The sequence below is a fragment of the Trichosurus vulpecula genome, chromosome 9 (genome assembly GCF_011100635.1).
Source record: "Trichosurus vulpecula isolate mTriVul1 chromosome 9, mTriVul1.pri, whole genome shotgun sequence".
NCBI classification, from domain to species: Eukaryota; Metazoa; Chordata; class Mammalia; order Diprotodontia; family Phalangeridae; genus Trichosurus; species Trichosurus vulpecula.
The window spans coordinates 197,295,261-197,315,449 of NC_050581.1; the positions used below are offsets into that span (position 1 = coordinate 197,295,261).

The 20,189-nt window shown below is 41.3% G+C and overlaps 1 protein-coding gene across 2 annotated transcripts in view; it reads left to right on the forward strand.

Annotated features, from left to right (window-relative positions):
• Positions 1 to 20,189, forward strand: part of NME8 (NME/NM23 family member 8) — a 69,300-nt gene that overhangs the window by 22,308 nt on the left and 26,803 nt on the right. The window contains exons 7-11 of one of the 2 annotated variants that reach the window (XM_036737400.1): positions 3,736 to 3,802; positions 10,364 to 10,437; positions 12,377 to 12,469; positions 15,269 to 15,476; positions 15,537 to 15,585. In XM_036737400.1, coding sequence (XP_036593295.1) covers positions 3,736 to 3,802; positions 10,364 to 10,437; positions 12,377 to 12,469; positions 15,269 to 15,476; positions 15,537 to 15,585 — 491 coding nt within the window. Of the gene's footprint in view, positions 1 to 3,735; positions 3,803 to 10,363; positions 10,438 to 12,376; positions 12,470 to 15,268; positions 15,586 to 20,189 lie in introns of both variants that reach the window. The other variant, XM_036737399.1, reaches the window with a different exon arrangement.

The window sequence follows — 20,189 nt, forward strand, 5'->3', positions numbered from 1 at the left end:
GCTGGCCACTCAGTGATGAATTTTTAAGTCATGGAGATCCATGAATCACAAATGCAGAGTGCCCTCCCTCCCATCTGACCCTTTTATGCTCCTGTACGAAGAGGCAAACTCAGAGTGGTAGAAAAGAGCCAAGACAAAGAATCACAATTTATAGACTTTATTAACATTAGTTGAACTCTGTGTACACTAAATGCGAGACCAGAGAGCCAGAGATCGAGGGCTGGGAGGCACCTTAGAGGCCAATTAGTCTCACTCCCTCATTTTATAGATGAGGAAACTAAGCTTATGTGATATGCTCAAGGTTCTATAGGTAGTGAGGGGGTAGAGCCAATATTTAACCCCAACTCTTCTGAATCCAAAGCCAAATTTATTTTCAATATTAATAATAACAATAACTAATATTTATAGAGTGCTTATGATGTACCAGGCCATGTGCTAAGTTCTTTACAGTTATTATCTAATTTGATCCTCCCAACAGGCCTGGGAGGGAGGTGCTATGATGATCCTCATTTTACAGATGAAGAAATTGAGGCAAACAGATGTTAAGTGACTTTCCCAGGGTTGCACGGTTAGTAAATGTTTGGATTTGAACCCAGGCCTTTCTGACTTCAGGCCTTGTATTCCATCCCCTGTACTACCTTGCTGCCCTCATTTTCCATAATGATCAACATATCAACGTATGACAGGAGTCACCGAATCCTAGCCATATTGATATCCTCTTTGAATTTCAAGTTGGAAGGGACTTGAGAAATAGGTGTCCCGGACCAACAGAGTGACCTCATGGGTGTGCATGGATCTAGCCCGTATTCTGTGCACACCTACAATATCAGAGAGTTTTGAGGTATAGATGAGACTGGGTAGATTTTATACATTTTCATGTCTAAGCTAGCTGATTATTTATGGCTTAGCATCCACATTTAAAATGTTGCAGGTAGGGACAAAATTTTTACGTAAAGGAAGCAAACCCTTTCATAATGTAAACAAGATGTGAATACACTAATGAGTAAATGAAGGAAAAGGTACTTATTAAGTTCTGATGGTATGCCAGACACTGGTGACACAGAACATGCAATCACAAGAATCCTTTTTCCCAGGTGCATGAATCTCCAGAGAAACAGCCTTTGCATCTTCTCATTCCATTATCAGCTCAAACAGCTGGTGCTTGCTTGTCCTTTGTCCTTCCCCTCTCTACCAGAATGTAACAGCAGAGCTTCAGCTATGTTTCTGAGGCCTTCACCTTACTACAGTTTTCCTTTCTACGCGTCTCCAAGTGAGAGGGAGCCCATTTCTGTTGAGGTGATCCATTTCACTTGAGCCTGGTCTCATTGTTAGGAAGACTTTTTTTTACTTCAGGCCTAAATCGACATCTTTACAGTTTCTATCCTGTGCTCCTGGTTCTTCACTGTTGGCGCAAGCAGAACAAGGCTAATCCCTCTTTTGCCTCTTGCTCTAAACAGAAGTAATAGAAAAGGATGTTCTAGCTCAGGAAAGGATGCCTCACAATCTCCCCTTGGAGGAGCGAAGAAGGGAGTTGGCAGAGCTGTCCTTATCATGCTTCCCAAGACAAGCCAAAAGGTCATGTCATAGGACATCTGGTCATCTTTTATCACAGTGCTTATGAGAGAGATTGTCCAACAGATAAGCTGAGATCACCACAGCTTGTGTGCTAATGTTTTTTGTTGATGATGAAGAAGTAGAAAAATCCTACGAAGATCTTCTAAGAGCCTCCAGATTAAATCAACATATACTTTTATATGTGGTGGCAAATGTAAAAGTGGGCACAGGGGAAAGTGACAAAGATAAGTGGCAAGACAAGGTTCAGGAGCAAAAGTCAAGATGGATAAAAGGCTTGTGGACAATACCAAGCTCCACAGTCACTGTTCATGAATGCTTTCTTCACAGAGTTGGAAGATGCTGGACGTGATGAGAACCCAACAATATCACAGGAAAAATGAGATTTATAACATCTCAATAGAAGGGAAATATTTATTGGGAAAATGTGTCCAAATTAGCCATCTGCATCTAGTCTGACCATAAACACAACAGTGAAAAGATAAAAATTAAATTAAATCAGAAGAATGAATAAAAATGAGAAGATATGGCACATACTTGAAGCAGTTCCAACCTGTATTATTCAAACAACATGTTGACAATGACAAATGGAAAGTGGATAAAAGAAAAGTTAATGAAACAGACCATTGATATTTTCAAAGGAATTTCAATGACTTGAGATCAGTTGTTGCTTCTTCCCTCCCGAGCAGCTGGCAAATCTGGTGTCTCCAGGCTTTCTTCACCTGTACACTGACCATCCCATAGACAATTATGCTGCTCACTCCATGTACAAGATTTACTAGTCATAGCTCTTTGCTCTGGGTATCTTTAAGATGGATAAAAATCTTGAAAAGAAAGCTTAACTTTGCAGGGAAGTCACTTTGGGTATGTAACTGTATATCTCAACTTTTTGCAGGTCAAATTCCTACTTTTTTATTGTGTCCAGAAATAATCTTGTGTAATAAGAATTAGGGATTTTTGATATGGAATATCTTCCCCCTTGGAAACAATCATTTTTGTGTCATTGTCATGTAGATGACATTCCTGGGTTATTTGAATTTGGGTTCATCGCTGGTTGGCATCCTAGAAATTCTGGTGATTCGCAATATGTCTTTTGTTTCTGGGAAATATGATGGTATAATTTCCCAAAATAGAGTGGTCAAGTTTATTTCAGGTCATATTTTTTTCTTTTACAATCCAGATGATTCTTATATTTATAAAATATCATTTCTTCCTGTACCTCAATCACTTTGTGTTGCAACCTTCCATGTCTTTTCCCAGTTAATAACAACCTGTGCTCATTTTCTTGCCTTCTCTGTTGCTTCTGCAGTTCTAGCATTCAGAGATGCGATTCTGTTTTCCATTGAGAGTATTATTTTCATGCACCTAGAACTGACAGGGGCAAAGAGAACAAGATCACCACCCCAAGCCCATTTCTCAAGACCGTAGGACCTAAGAGGAAGGGCAGATGCCCTTTCCCCACCCAGCTTAGTGCATCGTGACCCTGGTGTGAATGAATGAGTCCTTCACCCTTGGATATCACCTGAAAGAGAAAGGCTGTGCCTTAGATAGATTTAAAGTCACAGTCCATAGGAAGAGGCTATTCTCACCCATATGGTAGCCTTTGCTAGATGTTCATATCTGTGCCAATTGTCCCTGAAGCAGGCCCCCTCACCATGGATACCTTCATCTTATGTGACCTGGGCATATGCCTAAGTCCCATTGTATTTGTATCCCCGGTACTTAGCATAGTATCTGGCACATAGAGGCACTTTATAAATGCTTATTAACTTTCCATTTCATACTCATATTGGGTACATCCTTCATTCTTCTCCTCCCAAGCACATTGTTCCTTGTAAGGAAAATTTTAAAAATGAAGAGAAAAAACCAACAGTCAAGCAAAACTAACCACCACATGGGCCATATCTGATAGTGCATGTAGTGTCCCAACCCTGTAGTCCCCCACCTCTGCAATGAAATGGAATGAGGCACATTTTCTCAAATTTTGCCTTGGAACAATTTTGGCCATTATGATTATACAGAATTCTGGGTTTTAAAATATTCTTTATATTAAATTTCTCTAGTCATTGTATCTATTCTTTCTTCTGTAGCTGTCTTTTTCTAAATTATTGATCAGCAAATCAGTCATTATCCTCTACTTCTATTTCCCCTCTTCTCCCATAGCTTCCTGAATTAGTACTGACAGATTCAGAAGAAGAAGATGTGGTTGAAACTCCAGAAGTACCTGTGGGCAAGTAATAATTATATAAATTAAATGGGAAGCGCTAAACCAAGTTACACGGCTTTTGAGTGTAATCATGTGATTCTTCCAACCACAAAAGTCTTCCTCATGACATGGAAGTTCCTCTCAGTTCCTGAGGGCCATACCAGCACAGCCCAAATTCTGGCAGGTCTGACCCATTTGAAGAGGCTTCTGGTATGGTCCTGGTGGCATCTGGACTCTGTAGTCTGAGGGTCCCTCTCTTTATGGATGGGGACATTGGCCATTGATAGATCGCTCACTCACCAGATGCTGGATTCTCTAGATGTGGTGACCCACAAAACACAGCACATCTCTTCACCTTAAAGAGACCTGTTTGTTATTCTGATAGCATGGCTTATGAAATTCTGAAAAAATCCAAAGGTCTAGAGTCATCATCTTTAAAATGTTAAGATCTTTGATCTTCTCTTACAGTTTGTTAGTCCTTCTTATTCTTCAGTATTTCTTAAAAAGAGAGGCAGCATGAGACAAAGGGTAAATTTCTATGGGTGCTTGGATCATTTAGCCACATTTAAACTGCCCGAATGAGAGGAATCCATCCTCTCCATTACTTAATTTTTACGGTAAAAACCAGTGAGGAAACTTGGATCCTTTTGGTCCAAATGAGATAAAATGTAGCAAGTGCACAGTACCTGGCACATAATAGATGCCATATGAATTCTTATTTCCCTTCTCTTTTTGGGTCTGTGGAGTTGAACTTAGTGGGAGTTGACTGTTGGGTTAAAAATACCATGGAACTCTTTGTTCTTAAGAGCTTTTACAATAGAGTGAGTTTTGTCTGTATCTGGCCTTTGACCAACTTGAGATCTTCTGGACATGAGCCTTCCCTTCAGTGATACAGGTTGTAACTTATGGATAATTCCTAATCCTGTGTGACTTTTGTCCATGCCCTTCCTAAGATCCTCCACAGAGGGGCTGCTGAAGGGGCCTGGGGTCTTCCTTTAATTCTCTTTCTGGTGGCATCAGAGTGAAGGACTCATTCACTCACAAGAGGGACACCAGACAGTAATCTGGGTGGGAAAGAGCCACCTTCCCCTTGGGTGCTGTCACCCTAGGAAATGGGGTTGAAGCTTTTGTCTTGTTTTCTTGTCTTTTTAAGTTCTACAGATGGGGAGTAGAATCCTTGACCCAGGAGCTTCAGCCATGGGGACCTATAAACCCAAGACCCTGGCTTTCTAGGCCTTCTGTACTGGGCTGGTTATATAACCTCTGTCCTGGAATCCAGGTATTAAGTGGACTCTAAGATTATTGTGGCCAGAGTTCCCAGTTTGGGGGACTCCAGTCTCCACAATTAGGACTGAAGAGAACAAACAAAACAAGATAAAAATCCCTGAGACTCCAGAGGACAGTTTTTCAGGGCCACAGGTCCTAAGGGAAGGGGTAGGGTAAATCTTCTATGCCCAGCTTATTCCAAAGTGCCCCCACTGTGAGTGAATGAGTCCTTAACCTCTGGATGCTGCTTGGAAAAGAGAGCAACTGTGACTCAACCAGGTAGATCTAAAGATGAAGTCAGTCCTGACTAGACACCCAATGGGAAGAGGCTACTCCCACTGATGTAGCAGGCAGCTCAGGATGTCTTCTCCTAGAATCAGGTCCCTGGCATCTCTCATATAGGTGCCTCCATCTTAGATCCTCTGGCCATGTGCCAAAACCCCATTGCACTTAATAATGTATTGTGGCTTTTTCAAGTTAGCCATGTGTCTTTCTATTGCTCCTGGGTTGACTAGGGGCTGCTCAAATATTACCGTGGTTTTAAAAAGATTAAAGTAGGGGATCTTTAGATATGAAAATGACTTTATATCTCTATTGTAACCTGGTTCTCTTCTAGTTAAAAGTTTTTTTTAATGACTTCCTGGGAAGACAAACACAGACATTTTAAAACCAGAGACAGAGATCTGATGGTTTTCTAATGAGTTTTCTAATGGGAGGTGGTTTCTAATGGGAGGAGGATTACTACAAAGAAAAATTAATCAGTAAACCTCATACATAAAGTTCAGAGATGTGCTCCAGTAGCTATGGAGTATTTTTTGAAATGAAGAAGATGGTTACAGGAATTCAGTGCTCCAGTGTGGAAAATAGGGTGGCTATCAGCTTTTCCTGCTTCTGGATGATTCCAAACTGTGTGTATTGGCAAGGAAAACCCCTGAAGAGAAGGCAGCTAAAATCTATGGGGAATTTCTTCAGTAACTAAATGAGAAAGTGTCCGGAAGAGCAGATAGCTGCAGCTCTGAAGAAATAGAACTCAAAGAATGTTTGAAGCTGGGTAAAAGCTAGGAGGGGATTAAATACTAAATTATCTGAAATGAAGAAGTCAGAAAAAGTAAGCTCTTTAGTTAAACTAATTGGAAGGTGAATCTAAAGACTGAAGGGTTTTGAAAGTTGGACAAACCTCATCAGAGATTCCAGAACTCTGGACAAATTGCAGGTAATTTGGGGATGAGTTAAATAGGGGTGAATAGCTATGTTCTACTTAAGCCAAATATAGAACAGCATCAGACTCAGCAATGAAGAAATTAAAGAAAAATGGAAAAGGAACCTAGTTGTACCTAGTTTGTATTTCTCTAAATCTTACTCCAATTATCTATCACCTTTCAAAATATAATGATGAACTGACTTTTTTCTATTTTTATAGTAAAACCATAATTGAGTGGAAGAATTGTTATGTCCTCTTTGACTTGGTTAAAAACACATAAGGCAAATCTAGTTGTTCAAACCATGGTACTCTGACAAAGACACCACTCTTTACGTGATGATGCTAACTTGCCACAATTACAAAGTGCTCCAAAGAATAAAACAACTCAGAACTTTCCTAGTGCTATTTCCCTACAGATCCCCACCTGTGAAATGATGACAAGTGCCAATAATATATAAGTATAAGTAAGTTCATCATAGGCTTATGAAACGGATGAATGATAAATATATAAGAGATTATGGAAAGGAATTTAGGAATATTTAGAGTATATGACCAACCTTTGAGAAGGATGGCATAGAGGACCAGTCCAGCATTGGCTTTTCCATAAACTGTCCCTGGATGTGGCCAAGTGAACTACAGGTCTAAGTCAACAGCCCATCTCTGATCTTCTTGTGACTTGTGTCTCCCATTAGTATATCATCATCTTCAGTACTTCTAAAGAAGAGAGTCACATGGTGGATAGTAGATGGAGTGCTAGAAGAAGACCTGAATCTAAACCCCACCTTTGACATTTAATTAGCTTTGTAACGAAGGGCAAGTCACTGAATCCCTCTGAATCTCAGTTTCTTTGTTTGTAAAATAGAAGTGAAGGTTGGTAATATCTCCCTCACAAAGGTTGTCATGAAGTTCAAGTGAAATAATGTATGTTGAGCACTTTGCAAATGTTAAAGAGGTTTGTAATTGCTCTGGCTCTTACTTTTAAAGGCCTATGATTGCTTCCATGTGGGCCACTCCAACCATAGACCTAGATAAGGGTCCCTCTAGGTCATAGGAGATAATCTTCCCAAACTTCTGGGAAATGCAAGACAAATACAGGAAGCATCTGATTTCCTTGGGGCCAGCATTCTGGGTGGCTGGGGTCAGGAGGAGTGCAGGGGAGACTCTCCCAGCTTGCCTCAGCTGCTTGTTTGGATGTCATTGCCCATTCTCAACATCCTGGCAGAATCTGCCAGAGCATATCCTCCTCTGAAGGACCACTTCCTGACGTTAGAGGTGGTGATTTCGCAGTGATTTCAGTTCAACACTTCAACACAATGCTCTCAGTTCTTATTACATGCAAGGCCATATGGAGACCTTACCTACCCATGAAGGTCAGTGATGTCTCTTTGAAGTTGGACAGAAAACCTTTTGAGGAGTTGGAATGGGTTATTGAGTCTACCGGAAGAGGAGGAGACATTGAGGAAAACATTGCTGGCATCTTACGCCATTGTTTTCTTACCTGTTTGCAGGTAAAAATAAATCTGTTGTAATCTCCTAGGGATCAGACGTAGAGCACCCAGAGATAAATAAATGTACAATTTCTTCATGTGGGTTAATGGGGGGAAACTATTATATATCATTGACCAAAAAATCAAGCAAACAAGGAGACAATGACAACCACAAAATCGCTAAACACTATTAGGGACAACATCCAGGAGCAGAACCGATGTGCAGATATACCACAAATGCCCTTTACACAGTGAAAATAGAATCTTTAATGAAGAATTCGAAAGATCTAATATGCACATTTTGAAAATTTTAATTATTTAATTTAAATCTATTTAACATATTTAGTTTTCAGCATTGATTTTCACAACAGTTTGAATTACAAATTTTCTCCCCATTTCTACCCTCCCCCCCCCACTCCAAGATGGCTTATATTCCAGTCGCCCTGTTCACCAGTCAGCCCTCCCCTCTATCACCCCCCTCCCCTCTCATCCCCTTTTCCCTTCCTTTCTTGTAGGGCAAGATAAATTTCTACGCCCCATTGCCTGTGCATCCCATTCTCTAGTTGCGTGCAAAAACTTTTTTTTTTGTTTTTGCACATCTGATTTTAAAACTTTGAGTTCCAAATTCTCTCCCCTCTTCCCTTCCCACCCACCCTCCCTAAGAAGTCAAGCAATTCAACATAGGCCACGTGTGTATCACTATGTATAGCCCTTCCACAATACTCATGTTGTGAAAGACTAACTATATTTTGCTCCTTCCCAACCCATCCCCCTTTATTGAATTTTCTCCCTTGGCCCTGTCCCCTTTCGAAAGTGTTTGTTTTTGACTACCTCCACCCCCATCTGCCCTCCCCTCCATCATCCCCCCCTTTTATTTTTTTTTATCTTCCTCCCTCTTCCTTCCTGTGGGGTAAGATACCCAATTGAGTATGTATGACATTCCCTCCTCAGGCCAAATCTGATGAGAACAAGATTCACTCATTCCCCCCTCACCTGCCCTCTCCCCTCCTCCCTCAGAACTGCTTCCTCTTTTCACATTTATGCGAGATAACCCACCCCATTCTATCTCTCCCTATCTCCCTCTCTCAGTATGTTGCTCTCTCATCCCTTAATTTGATTTTATTTCTTTTAGATATCTTCCCTTCATCTTCAACTCACCCTGTGTCTGCTCTCTGTCTCTTTTATATATATATATATATATATACACATATACATACATATACATATATATACATATATCTATATCCATATATACACATATATACACACACATACACATAGATACATACGTACATACACATTCACTTATATATATACATAAACATATATATACATGCATAATATGCACATTTATGGTAATTATTTCTGGAAAGAGATTGTGATAGATTAATACCTTCCTTGGACACAAGACCAAGAGAACTTCACAAGTGGTGTGTGTGTGTGTGTGTGTGTGTGTATGAGACAGAAACATAGAGACAGAGAGAGAGAGAGACAGACCGACAGACACACAGACATAAAGACAAAAGGAGAGACAGAGACAGCTTTGAGATGAGAGAGAAAGGCAGAAAGTGAGAATGAAAGGAAAGGATGGGAGGAAACTAAGGAAGCTGTTCTCTCATGACTAATCAGAAGGGAAACACAAAGAAGGGTCAAGAACCAAGAGTCCAGAAGAGCAGAATTAAGGGCCACCTACTACTTTCAGAGTCAATATGAAGCTACTTTCAGTGTCGTGCCATTTATTACCTGTATGACCTTTGGCGAGTCATTCAACCTCTCTAGGTCTCAGTGCCCTCATCTCTAAAGCGAGGGGCTTGAACTAGTCGCCTTCTGAAGTCTCTCCCAGCTCTATATGAATTAGCTTACTACCCCAGGATCTAAGGCCGCTCTTCTTTTTTCTGCCCCAAGGTTGGCTTTGTCAACAGAAGAGTCGGTTAAGAATCAATAACCACAGTAATGACAACAGCAGCTAACATTTATATAGTGCTTCAAAGTCTGCAGAGTAACACACACACACACACACACACACACACACACACACACACGCACACGCGCACACACAAACTTGTCTGATCCCCCAGCAATAATAGCAAATGCAATTATTCCCATTTTATAGGTGAGGAAACCAAAGTCGGCTGAGCTGAAGTGACTTGCCCAGGGTAACATAGCTAGTAAGTGTCCCAGGAAAGATTCACAATAAGGTCTTCCTGGCTGTAATCAAGGAGGTAGGGACAACTCCATTCACAATAGCAAGCTGTCTCTTCAGCGCATTCCATGTGATTCCCTGGGAAGCAAAGTTTTGTATCAAGAGGATCCCGATCTCTTCACAAGAGAGTGTTGTCACCTCTCTCCTGTTACTCACTTGAGGACCACTGTTGTGCAGGCTAGAAAGAGGTTAGAAAGATTGGGGGGGGCATAATTTTATAACTTGCTCCCATTCAAACAACTCAAAGACTTTGGAGATCAACTTCAAATTGCCAAGGACGGTGGAGGTAAGAAGACCTTATTAAAATGGTACAATCACATGCAAAGGTGGCTGAGTGATGTGTTAATTAGAAGTTAGGAGTTTATATTTTAGTACAAAACCCCCTCATTCATTACTTTGTAAGAAAAACCAATTTATTTTTATCCTAGAGGATATATACAATGTATTGGTAATAAGACCAAGTGCTGTGGAAGAGGAAAGAGTAGAAGAAATTAGACAAATGGTGAGTAATATTTTTAAAACAAAAACAAAAAAACCACAGTCAAGTTCATATGAATGTCAAAAGGGTGAGACTTCCCTTACTGATCCACTTAAGGAGGAGAAATGCTTCCAGTACCGGAAGGTAAATTTCAGTTAGAAATGAGTCTTCTGGAGTCCAGGTTAGCATCCTATTTATCTTTGCTTATACCTTATGTTCAGCTTATTATTGTCTTTGGAAAAGTCAAAGGAAAGGAGGAAAGGAAGAGAGGGAAGGAAGGATAGGAGTGAGAGAGGAGAAGAAGGAAAGAGGGTTGAAAGGGAGAAAATGAGAAAGAAAATAGGAGTAGAGGAAAGAGTCAGAGAGAGGAAAGGAAAGACTGAGGGAGAGAAATGAGGAAGAAAAAGAAAGAGGAAAGAATCAAAGAGAGGAGAGGAAAGATTGAGGGAGAGAAAGAGAGACAAAAGGAAGAAAAGGGAAGAGGAAGGAAATGGGGAAAGAAGAATGAAGGAAAAAGAGAGGGATGGAGGGAGGAAGGGAAAAAGCAATATTCTTTCATAGATGGGCTATATGTGTCTTTAATAGGCCATTGGAGGTGCAGATCCATTATTAGAGCACGTCTTCAGTTGGAGAGGAAGTCCCATTCCAGGAAAAATGAGGGTTACAAGGGAGAACCAGGTTCAGCAAAGGAGGCATGAAGACATCCTTGTGATACTGGAATGATATGGTGCATGGTGGACCATATATGGTGCATGGAATGCAGGGTGATCCCCACTAAGTGATAGGTGGAGCAGATGACTTAATCCAGAAAGGCAGACAGAGGCAATAGATTCTGGCCAGGGAAATTTGTGATACACAAACTAGAAATAGGAAAAGCATGGAGAAAGGGATGGATAAATAGAGAGACAGAAACAGGGGAGACACACAGACACACAGAGACAGAACACTGCCAGGGACCATTGAGATCATGATAAAGAGATTGAAATGTGTGGCTTGAGGTCCAAGGAAGAACCTGTTATGTTCCTGATTACTTGAGCCAGGATCAAAGAAATTGCCCAAAGCTCTGGGCCTGGATGGTGTAGTGCTCTACATGCCTAGAGAGGGAAGGGCAACCCTGTCAAACTCCAAGCAGGGGAAGCTAGGTCCTTGAGTCCTTCGTTCCACATTCTCACCTTTCTTAACTATATGTGCCTAGGGCTTTGAGCCACTTCATACCGGGAAATGCAGGTCAGTAAGAACAGTGAGCAGTAGGAAAAGCCTTGCTTGGCAGTAAATCCAGCCAGTTGTCTTGATGACAGAGGTGATATTTTACAGTGATAATGGGCCCAAAGTATGAGATGAAATGGGTACCCTAAAAGGTAGCAAAGTGAGTGAGCTCACTTTGCCTAAACTGCCCCCCCCCACTTTAAAGATAGATGAGGAAGCTGAGACTAAGGAGCATTAAGTAGCTCAGCCAAGATCACTTGTAGGATCACAAATCCAGGGCTACAATGCCCCTTAGAGGCCATCTGGTTTTCTATGGCTTCTCTCTCTCAGTGTGCGGGGTTTCAGCCACTTTCTGCATTAAATAAGTACTTGTCACCTGCCCTGGGAATCTGATCATTGTTTATAATATTATTTCTATGGGGAAATGTGCCCAGACATTCCATGCAACCAACTTAAAAGAGTAACATGTAAATTGACCTCCGAGGAGGTTGATAATCTCTTGTCAGCATTTCAGCCTTCAGCACCAACGTGACACATCTTTCTATACCTCTGAATAGTGCCTTTACAGGCTCAAAGGAAAGGGGCACAGAGAAAGGCCCCCCTGTTTGTAGATTTAAAGCAGCTTAAGAGGTGTAGTTTTCATAGGAAATGAAATCTACTCCAAACAATCTGTTAAATACTAGAGAGTAACCTGAGGATTTCTTTACTCTGTTGCCCATCAATGCTTCTGAAACCTACCATGAATCTATAATTGAAGATTGTGGATTTTGGTGTTCTCATAGTAGCAGAGGAGCAGAGGATCCTAGATGATGAGCAAACTAGAGATTTTTATCATGAGGATTCATACAAGGTAAGAAAAGTCTAGGGAAATGATTGTCTTTGTCAAATGTAGTGGGATCTAAATATTCTTGATATTTGTCTTAGAGAAAATTTCTGTTACTCTATATAGCATCCCTTCTGGCTACTTTTATAGAGGGTGGCTACTACTCCCAGATTCAGTGGTATATTCATTGGGTCTTCACTCCTAAAAGTATAATTCATGGGCCCCTACCAATGTGCTTCTCCGTAACAGTCAGCTAGTAGACACAATTGACTCAAAACAAAGACATTTACTAAAACAGCATAGCCAGAGCAGTAGCTATAAAACATTCCTTTATGAGCCTGGGTGCAATCTCCCAGAAATACACAGTGTCCATGGGAAGAGTGGGCATAAACTTTGAGAACAGTGGCAGTGAGACTCACATATATGGAACATATGTGGCCAAGGTAGCTCAAACTTGGTGTACTGCATAGCCCTGAGGTCCTTTCTCTTTTTGTGAAGTCCTCACTATGGCTGTACTCTCAATTCCCCATTTTTCCTTCAATCCACATTTGTCTCTCTTCTTTGCTCCCAGGCACCACATTCCTTGAAGCTGCTTTTGATCTCAAGTGACTATTAACTCTCTGTGCTATCAGCTCATTATTTTCTGTTACTAAATCTACTGGAGTTGGAGGACAGGGATCATCTGATCATAGGACAAGAACCTCCTGCTCTCACAGATAGAAATGTCTATTTTTGTTGAGGGTATCACTATTCAACCCATCACCCACGCTGGTATCTTTAGTCATACCTGGCTCTTCCTTCTCCATCACCCCCAAATCCAGTCAGTTGCTAAGTCTCACTGATTCTACTTCTGTCAGATCTTTAGCTTTTGTCCCCATTTCTCTATTTATTTCTGCATCCACTATCCTAGTTCAGGTCCTCACCACCTCTCTTGTACTATTTTGATAGCCTCTTGACTGCTTTTCCTGATTCTAGTCTTCCTCCTCTCTAATCCACGAAGCTGACACAAAGCCGACAAAATAATTTTTCCTAAAACACAGGGCTGGCCATGTTACTTCTGTGTTAAAAACTTTACATGGCTCCCTATTACCTTTAGCTTTTGATGTAAACCTCTCAGCCTGACATTTAAAAGCCTTCATGACCTGATTCCAATTTTGTTCCAGCTTCATTTCGTTTTACTTCCTTTCATGCATCCATATGATGCAACATCTCCCTTTCCTAGAAGTCCTCCTTCCTCATCTTCACTTCTCAAATATGCTTATCTTTGTTTGCAGTTCTGCGTGGGTGCAACCTCTTCTATGACCCCCAATTATTAGTGATCTCTTCTCAAATCACCCTGTATTGACTTATCCATGTACATTTTGTATTTCTCTCAGTAGCGGGGTATAAACTCCTTGAGGCAGGGTCTCCCTTAATGATCTTTGTGGTCTCTTCTCCTTCATCACCCTCCTCCTCTTCTTCTGGGCATGCTCCAGCTTTTCCATATTCTTCCTGAAATGTGGCACCTAGAGCTGAATATGATACTCCAGATGTAATCTTACCAAGGCGTAGCATAGTGGGACTAAGCCTTTTCTCATTCTGGTGCCCGTGCTTTTGTTAATGTTGTCCAAAGTTGCTTTAGCTTCCCTGGCTGTCATCACTAACTCTTAGTGAAATTTTAATCCACACAAATTTCAGTCTTTCTCACATGAAATATTGTTTATTCATGCTTCTCTCATTTTGTAGTTATATGATTGATTTTTTTGAGCCCATGAATAGAAATTTACATTTTTTAAATTAAATTTCATCTAACTTCTTTCGCCCGTGTTTCTATAGCCCAATGAAATGATTTGGATCTCAAACCTTTGTCCATTCATGATTTCTTTCCTCTCAGCTTTTTGTTATTCCTATATGTGATAAACATTCCATTATGACTTCTTCTGAGTTACTGACATATCTCTCTTTCACTACATGGGATACTTTCTCTTCTCCCTTCCACTCCTGAACTGAGCAAGATTGTGTCAGAATGGCACCTCAGAGGTCACATCATCTAATTTATTTCTATGCAACAATTTCCTCTACAATATACTTGCCAAATGGTCATCAAGTGTTAAAGACCTCCAGTACTTCTGAGGGAGCGATTCTACTTTTAGTCAGCTCTTATTATCCAAAAGATTTCCTGATAGTGACGTCAAAATCTGCCTTGTTATCACTTTTCCACATTTCCCTTAGTACTGCCCTCTTTGGCCAAACAGAATAATGATAACAACAACCACAACCACCACAACAATAACAATAATCCTTCTTCTCCATGACGTCCTTTCCAATTCTTGAAGACAGACATCATGCAAGCCCCTCCTCCCAAGTTTTCTCTTATTCAGGCTCAATATTGATTCTTTCAGTTGACTCCTTGTATGGCCCTCCACAGTCTCCTTCAGAATTCTTGTCTTTTCCCAAAAAAGGGGAAAAATAATAGAAGCAAGAAAGGATGATGGGAAGAATACTGGAACAGAAGTTTTAGTCTTGATTTTGCCAATGAGTGGCTATGTGACATTGACTAAATCACTTCTAATCTTGAGGTCTCAGTTTACTTACCTGTAAAATGAAGGGTTTGAACTAGCTTATTTCCAAGGTCCCTTCCAACTATATTGTTCTATAGTTCACAGGCTTTCCAATCTATTCAGGAGACATTTAACATTTTCACCCTTGGCATTTCCTAGCACAATATCATCCCATGGCAAATATTATTCACTTTGTGAAATTAACTGTAATAAGATAATTTAATTTCTGATGACTGCAGGAAGTAGGTCTTCTGTAATAAATAACTGAGATTTTATTTCTTTGTAGTTTGATTTTGAAGACTTTGTCTTATATACAACAAGTAACCCAAGTTACATTCTGGGCATTTCCCTGGGATCCCCGGTGAAAGAAGCTAAAAAAGGAGAAGGAGAAGGAGAAGAAAAAAAAAAGGAAGAGTCAGAAGAAAAAGAAGGTCAACCAGAAGAAAAAGGAGGTCAACCAGGAGAAAAAGAAGATCAACCAGAAGAAAAAGAAGGTCAACCAGAAGATAAAGAAGGTCAACCAGAAGAAAAAGAAGGTCAACCAGAAGATAAAGAAGGTCAACCAGAAGAACCAAAAGAGGAAGAAGAGGAGAAACCAAAAAGGTATGATAAGACTTGGAAAAAATGGCCCATCTTTCCATTTGGCCTTCTCCTCATGATTATTAAGTCACAAAGGCTTGTATTAAATACTGTTCCAATTCACATATTCAGCTAAGTTAAAAAATATCTCATAACTTTCAGTTAAATCCAAAACATGGGCAAACTCAAACTTTGTTTTTCTAACTCTGAAGATTGGTATATTCAAGCAGCTGGAGAGGAGCCCAGAGGGTTATGGCCTTGAGAGAATGGACTCTTTTTCTGATCTTATTTGGGACTGGTTGAGAGGTAAAGGTGAGGAACCAATCCAGACTGAGTTGTGCTCTAGCCATGGGAGAATTTGGCTCTTCTCTGCACTCAGACTCTTTCCTTCCCTTTCTCCTCTCTTTCTGACCCTGGAGAGCTTGCTAATGGCAAATACAAATCTTTTTCTCTTTGTAAGGGGATGAGCTGAACTGATTTGGAAGTGTAGAAGACTGATCAGAGGAGTTCCCTGAACAACTTAATGAGGGCAAAAGGAGATGTGTGTCCCCATGGAGACTGTGGGCACACCTATTCATGCCTCATTAATTAAGAGTTTTTGAGTCTTCACAATGGGGGAAGGTTGTCATGGTGTTGGAGCCACAGCTTTGTGCTGGGCTGTTTATAGGAAACCATGAGTTTTGAGTTGGTTCTTATCTCCGAAACCTTGAGAAATTCGAGCATAGAACAGAGGGTAGAAGAGTTAAGAGCCTGTGAATGTTCATTTCTGGCTAGGGTGGGATGCCATTAATAACACTGAAAGACACTGAGGGAGCCTTTCAATCATGTGACTTCAAGCAAGGATGAAACCACATGCTTAAATGTGTGTGCGTGTTTAGGTATGGGGGTGGTTTCTTCATATTGTGCAACTTCTTAGCTTAGGGACCCAGTCTTTTAAAGAGAAAGGGACAGGGAGGGGTTCTTGAATAAAGTTAACCTCTGGGGGAGAAGAGAATTATGGCCCAGATGCTGAAGGAGCAACAAGGGATTGAGCCACAGTTGGAGGAGAAAAGAAAAACCCCTCCCCAAACCCAAAACAAAAACCCCCATCTCTATTAACTGTGAATTATTTGGATGGTTCGGGTGTAATGGAAAGGAGATTGCCTCTCTAGTAACCTCAGATTCTAGAGCTCTGGGACTTTGCCTTTTATATGGAGAAGGAGGAGTTCCTTGGTAGTGCCACCCTCTGGGGGAGAAGGCGTTCATGCAGGTGGGCCCCAAAAGGAGAGAAAGAAGCCTGATCTTTGTCCTCTGCAATGATTATGAGGTATTTGGACAGTGCAGGGTTAATGGTGAAGGAGTTGCCTCTGTAGCACCCCTACTGCATATTCTTTCTGAGCTAGTCTGATTCATAGGGTGGTGGTAAGAATCTGGAAGACTGGAGGACCCTTGTGAAGGTAGACTTGTGTAGCACCAACACAATATTCACAGCGCCAATGGTGGCTATGAATATGCTGACATAGTTCTGAATCGCAAAATATAACAGACTCTCCGTATGGAAGACAGAACCAAAACATTTATTCAAATACCAGAAAGCCAAATCTCAACACCAGAAAACCAAACCCATCATAGCAAACAGAAGTCTATACACAATAACAATGCAGGGGGCACCACCATGCCCAAGCCTCCTCCTGCTAGGGCACTCACAGATAGCTGCCTGCTTCCTCGCTTTCCCTCACCTCTAACTGCTCTAACCAACTTCCTCCCTCTCAGTTCTGCTCCCGCTCCCTGCTCCACCCCTTCGTGTTCTACTCATTCAGTAAGCAGACTCATGTGACTCAGGCTTCCATGTGACTCAGGCAAGTCATGTGGGCCTATTAATGGATGGGAAAGATCTTCTCATTAAACAAAAACACATTAACAATACATAAAAATACATTAACAATACAACTTACTGTTCAATGAAGGGTTGTATCTCTAGAAGCCCCAGATTAATTTCTTTCCAAGGAGAGTCTAAGCCTTTGGGGCTAAGTGGGGCCCTAGAGTAAAACCAGCATTCACCCAGATGTGAGGAAACCCCACTACCGTGTAGGGGAAACCAAACCATAGGGTGATATTATAAGTCTAGAGGGTTTTATAAATCATTGAAGAGAAGGCAGGACTCACTGGAAAGAGGAGGAAAATTATATTGACTCTTTATGGCAGTTAAGTGGCACAATGGATAGAAAACTAGACCTAGAGACAGGAAAACTTGAGTTCAAATCCAGTCATAGATACCTATGACATATAACCTTGGGCAAATCACTTAATCTCCATCTGTCTCAGTTTCCTTACCTAGAAAATGGGGATAATAATAGCACTTACCTCCCAGGGCTGTTGTGAGGATCAAATGAGATGACATTTGTAAAATGCTTTGCCATTCGATTGTTGCTGTTGCTCACTTGTTTCAGTCATGTCTGACTCTTTGTGGCCCCATTTGGGTTTTTTTTGGCAAAGATACTGGAGTAGTTTGCCATTTCCTTCCCCAGCTCATTTTACAGATGAGTAACCAAGGCAAACAGGGTGAAATGACTTACCCAGGGTCACACAGCTACCAAGTATCTGAGGCCAAATTCGAACTTAGGAAGATGAGTCTGGCACTGTGCTGCCTAGCTGCCTGTATACTTCGTGGATATACGTTACTATTGTGATGATCACTAGCTAACCTGAATTCTTTCCATTGTTCTGTATTTGATGTGTGGTGAAGTAAAGATTGTGGCGTGCCTGATATATGTTATTACCTTCAGTGCTTGCACAGTACTGGGGAATCTTTTACCCATATTAATGGAGACCTAGGTAGAAACTTGGTGGTTCAGTGGATAGAGCAAGGGCTTGGAATCAGAGACTCATCTTCCTGAATTGGAATCTGTCCTCAGACACTTAACTAGCTGTGTGACCCTGGGTAAGTCACTTAACCCTGTTTGGCTCAGTTTTCTCATCTATGAAAGGAACTGGAGAAAGAACTGGCAAACCACCCCAGTATCTCTGCCAAGAAAATTCCCCCCAGAAGAGGTCATGACAAGTCAGACATGGCTGAAATGACCAATCAATGACAACAAAAAGACAGAAACTATGTTATGGGTTTCCCAGAGGAAACTTGGGTGAGGGCAAAATGATCCACAGAAGACAAAAAACTAGGTGTTCCCTAAAGGGAACAATGTGAATGCACAGAGAGTTCATGAATCTGCTTGTATTTCTGAACAACTCTGCACTGGCTTTGTCAGTATGAGCACTTCCTCCACCAACAGAGACACAAACCGCCTCACAGCTCAGGAGACGGTCTTTGAGAGCTGGCCAAAGATTTCCTCTTCTAAGGCTGACCTGGCGGTCTGACAGGCTCTGCAAGTCTAGCCATGCACCCAGGCTACCCCCAACACCATGCTTGGAGACTTTAGAGCCTGCTGGGATGCCCAGAGATTGCCTTCCATTTGCATGGCCCCTCCATGCCACTTGGAGGCATCAAGAGGATCGTGTCCATAGAGAACATTTGAGTCATTCTAAGTAATTTATGATGTGTCTGATTTTCCAAATGCACGTCCTCTAATTCCCAAGAACATCCAAGCAGAGTATTGTTATGCAGGTGAGGCATTTTAGCTCAGCACCTAGTCAAAATTGAACATAGTGTCTGAAACAGATGATTAGAAAGCATGTTACTTAATGTATCACATTTAATTAGGAGGCAGCTGGGGGGGGCAGTGGATAGAGTTGCATTTCTGGAGTCAAGAAGATCTGAGTGCAAATCTGCCTCAGACACTTTCTTTCTTTTTTTAATTTGGAATATTTTTTATTGTGGATTTTCCTGTTTTCCCAGATTTTAACCATATGATACAATTTATTTTTGTAAAATAACTTGAATCTGGATGCAACTTGCAAAAGCAAAGCAGAGAACCAAGGGAAGTCCTAGACTGAACAGTCAGAATGAACCTGACGGCTCACAGATGTGTCTAATAATGCAGGAGCCTAGTGAACCATGCTGATTCCATCTTGGGGCTCAATTCTGGATTTAGCTGAGTTCCCTTTCTATTCAATTATGGGTCTAGTCCAATTTCTGTCCTGTAAGAAAACTTTATTCAAGGGTGGGAATTGTGAGAAAACTTTATTGCACTGTTTGAGCCCAGCTCGAGTGTCCGGCATCCTGGACCTCTTCTCCCTGTTGCTTGGGTCATCTTAACTAAGGACCTAGGCTACCAGAACCTCAGACACTTTCTAGCTGACTATGGACAGACGCCCTACAACTTGGCCAAGCTGGGAGAGCCTATCAGACCTTCAGGTCAGCCTGAAGAGGGGAAATCTTTGGCCAACTCTCAAAGACCATATCCCCACTTGTAGAGGGGCTTGTATCATTGTCAATGGAGGAAGTGCTCACACTGACAAAGGCTGTACGCAAGTTAAGTGACCCTAGGCAAATCAGAGTGCCTGGCATGTAGTAGGTGCTTAATAAATGATTGTTACTTGATTGGGGGAAAACTTAACGGCTCCTGGACTTAGTTTTCTTTTCTGCAAAATGACAGGCTCTATCTACATAATGTGTGAGATCCTTGCAACTCTAATCCTAGGAAAGAAGTTGTTTTTGACCTCATTGTACTCCAGGAAAGATCTGTGGTTTTACC